Source organism: Asparagus officinalis, chromosome 9 (genome assembly GCF_001876935.1).
Source record: "Asparagus officinalis chromosome 9, Aspof.V1, whole genome shotgun sequence".
NCBI lineage: Eukaryota > Viridiplantae > Streptophyta > Magnoliopsida > Asparagales > Asparagaceae > Asparagus > Asparagus officinalis.
The window spans coordinates 9991117-9998481 of record NC_033802.1 but is presented as its reverse complement, the minus strand read 5'-3'; the positions used below and the strand labels follow the sequence as shown (position 1 = coordinate 9998481).

General features: G+C 35.4%; 1 protein-coding gene across 1 annotated transcript; it reads right to left on the bottom strand.

Moving 5' to 3' along the window:
* Nucleotides 2326-6891, bottom strand: LOC109824815 (nicotinamidase 1-like). The gene is made up of 5 exons (XM_020391465.1): nucleotides 6655-6891; nucleotides 5634-5817; nucleotides 5402-5535; nucleotides 4708-4893; nucleotides 2326-2831 (listed from the first exon to the last, which is right to left on the bottom strand). The coding sequence occupies exons 1-5, from the start codon at nucleotides 6814-6816 to the stop codon at nucleotides 2739-2741; spliced, it is 759 nt and encodes a 252-aa protein (XP_020247054.1). The 5' UTR covers nucleotides 6817-6891; the 3' UTR covers nucleotides 2326-2738.

Sequence of the window (7365 nt, the reverse complement as noted above, 5' to 3'; positions counted from 1 at the left end):
CGTGAGTATTTGAGCCTTGACTCTAAGACTTATTAGATTATAGGACTTCTGTTTAGTCCCACATCGAATAGCACGACAAATTCCTAGTTGTTTATGTAAGAGAACTTACGTATCACCACTTATTTGATATTATGGGTGATTGGTTACAGAGAGACTGTTTCGTTTTTGTAGGGTGGTCCAGCCTATTGCTCTTATCCCGCCTGGGGAGTACGTTCGCAAGAATAAAACTCAAAGGAATTGATGGGGGCCCGCACAAGCAGTGGAGCATGTAGTTTAATTCTATGCAAAACCGAAGAACCTTGCCAGGACTTGACATGCTGTGAATCCTCTTAAAAGAGATCAGGGCTGAATTCGGGAACGCGGACACAGGTGGTGCATGGCTATCGTCAGCTCGTGCCATACGGTGTTAGGTTAAGTCCTGCAACGAGTGCAACCCTCGTGTTTAGTTGCCACCATTGAGTGCCGACCCCTGAACAAACTATTGGTGATAAGCCGGAAGAAGGTGAGGATGACGTCAAGTCATCATACCCCTTATGCCCTTTGGCGACACACATGCTACAATGGGCGGAAAAAAGTGTCGCGATCCGGCGAGGGTGAGCAAACTCCAAAAGCCTTTACGAATTTCCAAAGCTATCATTTGAAATACTACCTACTGAGTTTGGTTCATTTTATGACAGAAAGAAAGAAAAGTTAAGTAAATATATTTTGTAATTAAAAAATGTCAAAAAGGAAGTTCTTATATATAAAGAAAAGATAAACGGTGTGCTAAATAACTATAATAAGTATTTTCATATTAGACAAAAGTACCACAAACTTTTAAATTTGTTAAAGCAATTACTCCATATTATTGGAAGATTAACACGACGACGTTAGCCGTTCCCAAAATCCAAATTAGAATATCCGAATTCACCTGAGGGTAGACACTCTTTTGACCTCTTGAATATTTCTTTATCTTGAAATCTACTTTAAATTTGCAGGCATGTGTTTTATTTACATTAACTTTTATATTCTCAGTGCATATTAGCTATGACCTTGTACAACATCCAAAAGCAAAACCCTCACAGTATTAGAATCTCTTTTTTCTCCTAAATTCTATTATTAGTTCATTCTCTGAATCTCTAGTGTGATTACAGATTATATTGCTTCAAGACAAATTTTCTAATGTTAAATGTTGCTCATTAGTTTTTCTTTTCAAAACTAGCCAGATCGATTATACTTTGTTATTTGCACAATATTTTATATCGATCTTTTTGAATATAAAATTCTCGAGCATGGATCCTCTCCTTTTTTTTTCATTTTTTTAATGATATAAATCAAGGATTTCTTCTCACAAATGATATGATTAAGAAATTTTATGGATTCCAGAAATTCCTGTGTTACAATCGGTTATGGAAAGAAAGAATAACATGAGATACTTTCACTTGATCTGCTCAAAGAAAGAAGCATGAAAGGATTTGAAGAAGTTTAACATTTTAACTTTAGTTTTCACCTATTCAAGGAAATGCACCAATTCAAGGAAATGCGCGGAATTTCAGATTTAACTTTACTTTTCACAAATGGAAGTTAAGGTAAATGATGTTATCTTGATAACAGGAGCACCATCGAATAATGTGTGCATGATTCAACTGTATCTTATGTAAGATCAGCCGCCGATTTTAAATATACCCGAAATGGCCTGATATATTGCTAGATATATCCTTTTACAAGATTTGCCACAACCAATATGGTCCCTAAATATCCTTTACCTTTTTTGCTATTATGGGCGATATATCCCCGATATGCCCAATATATCAACCGATATATCTTTTTATATGACTTGTTGCAAAATAATATACTGTATTTGGCAATTTTTGGGCTATATATCATGATTTTAATATTATATCAAATGGCATTTTCACCTAAAAAATCAAACAAAATGTTACAGCTTTGATTTGTACTTTTGTTTGTTTCACAAGGTTGATTAGTGATCTTAAACATATATTATTTACATTCTGTACGCTTAGATTTTATTAAGTATGTTGACAATACATTTTAGTGTATTATACTATATATGCAAACATTCATGGCATTCCAATATTTACCGTATATCCCCAATATTTCCCTGATATCCGCAATTCAATATGAATTTTGGTCATCCGATAGTTCCCCGATATCCGATATTTAAAACCTGAGATCAACTAACTTCTATTCAATTTACGGACCATTTTCTAATAATACTGAATTACGAGTTTTTGTAATACTGTAGATTGGAGAAAGTTTTTTGCAACAACTGGTGTTGAATGAGTTTGAAAGAAGAGTTGTAATCAAAAGTACAAGGAACCTCTGTTGTAATGTAATTAAGGGTAATATGGTCAAAAATAAAAAAATTAATACCGATTTTGTAACGGATGTTAAAAAAATGACTTAATTTGTAACTAAGGTGTGGTACAAGGGCTATGTTAAGAAAAAAAGAAAGTTGAGGGACCAATTTGAGAATGGAGATCTAGTTACACCGACTAAATTGGCCTTTTTGCCAAAAGAGAACTATCACATTCAGAGGAAGTAAATAAAATGAGAAGGTATAACTATCCTGAGCACAACAATGAGAGTGATGCTTCAGACCTTCAAGCCAAAGCATCTTCAATGGTTCTGAAGAGTGCTCTTGTTCTTGTTCTTGTTCTTGTTACTTTGTGAATGTATGCCTTGCTCAATTTCCCTCTCGTCCAGGGAAAGATGCAAATATGTACGTAACAGGCAATTCAAAGCACCGGTGAAGAGCCAAGGGATACATTTTGTACTATTTTGGCTCCCCTTCCCTTCGCCAAGTACAGTCCCATGTGATGGAGGACTTCCTGCACGTATGCAGTAGTATTAGAAGTCAGTTTTATATAGAATAAGCACCGAGAAAAAAATCTTTCAAAACATTGTGAGCATTTAGCTGAAAAAAGCTGAAATTATTTTCCCCTTGATTATAAGCCTTTAACCACTATAGCATCTGTTGGTTAATACTAAAAGAGGAATAAACAATGTAACATATATCCATGTATATGAAACATCTACCCATCCTTTCTTGTGAGAACTGGTCTTATGTTCTTCAAAACTATCTAGTTTAAACAATTGAGAACAATTGCTTTAATAAACACAACTGGATTGATAAACTTTTGTACAAACTTAGAAACAAGGTTCATTAAACCAATTAGCCAAATTAGCACTTTAGCATTCTTCATATAAATAGACCCTCGTAGGAAATAATAGACTGCATAATACAAACTGCACGAAAAAAACTATAACCAAAGATGTCTTGGAATATGTAAAAGAGTTAATTACAAATAGACCCCTGTAATACCTCTCAATTGCGGATAGATCCCCTCTATTATTTGTCCAAGTGCTAATAGAGCCCTCAGAGTAAACTTTTTCTACTCTTTTCATGGTCAAAAGAAATAAGCAACTTGGAGTCTATATCCTCACCAATAAAAATACAAGAGGTCTATCCTCCTCCTCAAAACTTTTTTTTTGATTTTTAAGAGAATAATTCACTCAGGTGATCTATCCGCACAAATAGAACTAGTAGGGGTCTATCCAAAATTGGGTGACAGGCTGATAATACAGAGAATCTATCCGCTATTAACCCTATACACTCGTACCCGAACTCCTTGGACACGCCTTCACTATACACATACATTTACTCAGACGTATATTCAATTATAACATGTTTTAATTTAAAACACTCCATTATATAATACATAAAGAAACAACATAGAGTTTTGGGGTCTGCAAATGAATAACAATCTTTTCAGGTACAAATACTTTTACAAAATACTTTTATGTGCTAACTGAATCAGCGATAATTAGCTCTTAGCAGTGTTTTAAATGTTGGCTGTCATGTCAGGCATGTCGATCGACATGTCAGATTTAGAGGCCAACCGACATGATATGGAGCTTTTCAATGTGTGTTGCATTTTCAAGATTCATATCAGATATATTGTGGGATATGTCGTATATGTCGGGCGGATATATTGGGGGACATATCGGCTATGTCGGCCAAATTTTCAATCTGAAAAATTTGGTGATTTTTTTATTTTATTTATCTTATCAGATTGGGATTTAAATTCCTGATTGTCTTAATATTGCTTTCAAAGACAAAACTTGATCAGTTAGGAAAATGGAAAAAAGACCGAAGTCATTTCCATCGCTTCTCTTCTCGACATCTCATTAGTCTCTTCTCCGAATTGTTCCTTCAATATCAATATCGAGCGATCTTCTCTCTCCTTAACTGCCAACATCGGATTCCTCTTTTCTCACCTCTTTCCTTCAACATCAACCCTAAGCAACATAAGTTATTTACTTTTTTTATATATTTAGACAATAGAATTTATTAAGCATGTTTAGATTTCCTTTATGATATATATATTACACGTGCACATCATCCGATGCCGCAATCTGATATTTTTTTCATGTCCCCCAACATATCCCCGATTTCCGCTATCCGACATGAATGTTTGCCGTCCGACATGAACCTGATATCTGACATTTAAAACCTTGGTTCCTAGAAATCTATTTGCAGTCAGTCAGCTTATATTTCCAACAGGCTCTGCTATATTTCTCTCCTCTCTTGGACTTGCAAATCTCTAAGAATACACGCCTTAGATCTACTAAAATTTGTAGAAACTACTCTACTTTAGAAGTTATGTCAAGGGTATTGAAACACAGGTAAAACGGGTTACAAACCTGAGGGTGTGCTAAAGCGCCTTTGATATTTCTAGCAACATGCAGCGGCAAGTCATAAGTAGCACATCCCTGTGAATAAACCACAACATCTTCCAATGGGCTAACAAGACCAATATTTCTCGCAGATAAAGCGCTACTCACAAAGTCTAGCACACATATATCCGTGCATATACCAAGAACCAAAACCTGCAATCAAAGAACAACATATAAGACCAATGATGTCAGCATCTCATTTTTATATCATCATTGTAGTTAAACGCTTGCTAAAATGAAAAACATAAATGTGTGACATGACTGCATTAAGGGTTGATTGTTAATACACCCTTAAAGTATGAGGGCCCAGCTACTTATACCACCTAAGTTGTTTACTAGACCTTTAACCTCTGAACTCCAGACGACATAGTTTCCAACTTAGATTGAGATGTTTCATAGGAATCACGTGACGATTAATTATCTTTTGCTACCTCATTTTAGCTAAAAAGTAAGAATAAATTTGTGCTCTAAATTAAGGGATTTGCCATCTGAAGTAAGGGGCGTAAGAGCTAGTAATAGTTTAGGTAGTAAAAGTGGCTAACGCGCCATATTAGACAGGGTGTGGCTGTACTAAATACTTCCATCAATGAATGGAATATATTACAATATCACTAAAAGCAATTCTTGGATTTGCTCTAATATAAAAGATAGGACTACTCACAACATTGATCCCATTTGATTTCACCCAATAGGCAAAAGCATTAGAGCCATCCTTCTCCATTGAACCAATGAACCCATTGATGCAATCTTTTCTCTTTATTGTAACATTTTGTTCGTTTTCCAACCACTTAAGAGCTGCACGCATTAGTGTAATGAGAAGCATCAGCCTACTACTCCGACATTAGTCAGTAATATGAATCTTTATTTTTTATTAAAATTAAACCGAATAATACCTGGAACAAAGTCTTCCTCACCGGAACCGACGATACAATGAGGTGGATAAGGGGGTTCAGGCTTATCAGGATAATGAGTGTCAAGTAAAGCAAATATAGGCCATTTGTTTTCGCAGAATATCTTCGAGAGTCTTGCAGCCTCTTCTACCATTGTGTCTATCTGTTTGTTAGGCTCATTCGGTGCCTGAGAATGCACAACGCAAGTCCAATCAATTTGGTAAGCAAGTTAAATTAAGGAAAGGAACAATGAAAACAATACAGACCCAATGAAGGGAAAAAGATTTACGAATGGTGGCTTGAAAGAAATTGGGAAGGAAGTTAACAACAATCATCTTTACATAACAATCCAAAAGACCCAAAATCTAATTATATAGTGTAGAGTTTGTTTCTTCAGTTGCTGAAGGACAAGAAATAGAAGTGGCCAAATAGAAAAAGGTGAATGTCATAATAAAAGAGGGTCGGTTTTAAAACTTTAACTATAATACTCATTGTTCAGAGTTTTGTCTAAAAGGCTATTTTTGGACTTTTATACTCCTATACGAAAAAGAAAACCGTCTGAATCCTCTCGTACTTCTTCCTTTCAGTTAGAAACACTGAATTTGACATTGAACAGTAACAAAACTAACCATGTTCGACAAAATCAACAACGAATATCGAAACAAAACCCACAAATTTGAAAGGAATGGCTCACTTGAAAGTTTCGTTTGGGCAAACTTAACAGCTATGCAGCGAAATATATTAAAGTTTAAAAGGATTAATTTTAGAACGTTTTAAAGTGCAATTTCACTCTTAAAAAAGGGTAAGTCAGCAGAAAACGAAGGTTTTAATATTCAGAATTAAGGACTACCCACCAACTGAACCAATTAAAATGTTCGAACTTTGACAACAACAGAGAACAACAATTGATAAAACTTTCAAAAAGTACCGTCATCTTCAAAAACCAAAGATTACCCACCAATCCAAACCCAAAAAAGATTCAAACTTTGACGAAAAATAAAGATCAAAAGCGTAAGAGACGTACGAGATTGCCAGCTCCAACAGTGCAGAAGCCATTAACAACATCGACGAAGACGAGGCCAACGATCCTCCCCTGTTTCCTCTCGTTCATTAGAACGAACTCTGCTTCCTCTTCAAAGGGAACCTGCGATATTAGCAGATCATTCGTCATCATCTCTGATCCCATGACTTTGCTTTTTTTTTTCTTCCCCAATGTAAATGAGTTACGAACGATTTTTTTTTTCTGGGAGGAATCGGGTGGTGATGATCAAAAAGTATAAATAGAGTTGTTGGATTGGATCTGGTCACCGCTGTAAGTTAAAATGGTCAAAGGTCAGCAACCATGAAACGGTATCACGCATACGAAATTTTTATGGTCAATTTCACATAATCCGCTTGACATTTGAGGGTGTTGCACATGGCCCCTCCAAACTTTGCTTATCTCACATAACCCCTTAAATGTGGTGCCTTATAAAACCCCCTGATCTTTATCTTATCACACTCAACCCCCTACCTATAATTTGTAAATAACTAAGATATCTTTGAGTGAAAAAAATCCCAAAATTTATCACTTGTCATTTGAAGGCAACATAAACTTTCCCCTAAATTTTGAGTCTTTTCCTCTCAAGAAAATTATAGTTATTTATAAATTTTATGTAGGGGGTCCGATAAGAAAAGTTCAAAGTTTAGGGGTTTTGCTAGACATCCAAAAGATCAGGGGGTAATGCGAGATAAA

Coding starts and splice junctions, on each gene's coding strand:
- LOC109824815 (XM_020391465.1), bottom strand. CDS start 6,816: ATGGGATCAGAGATGATGACGAATGATCTGCTAATATCGCAGGTTCCC. Junction 5,536..5,633: donor TGAGGAAGACTTTGTTCCAG/GTATTATTCGGT, acceptor TAATGCGTGCAG/CTCTTAAGTGGTTGGAAAAC. Junction 2,832..4,707: donor GCGCTTTAGCACACCCTCAG/GTTTGTAACCCG, acceptor GCATACGTGCAG/GAAGTCCTCCATCACATGGG.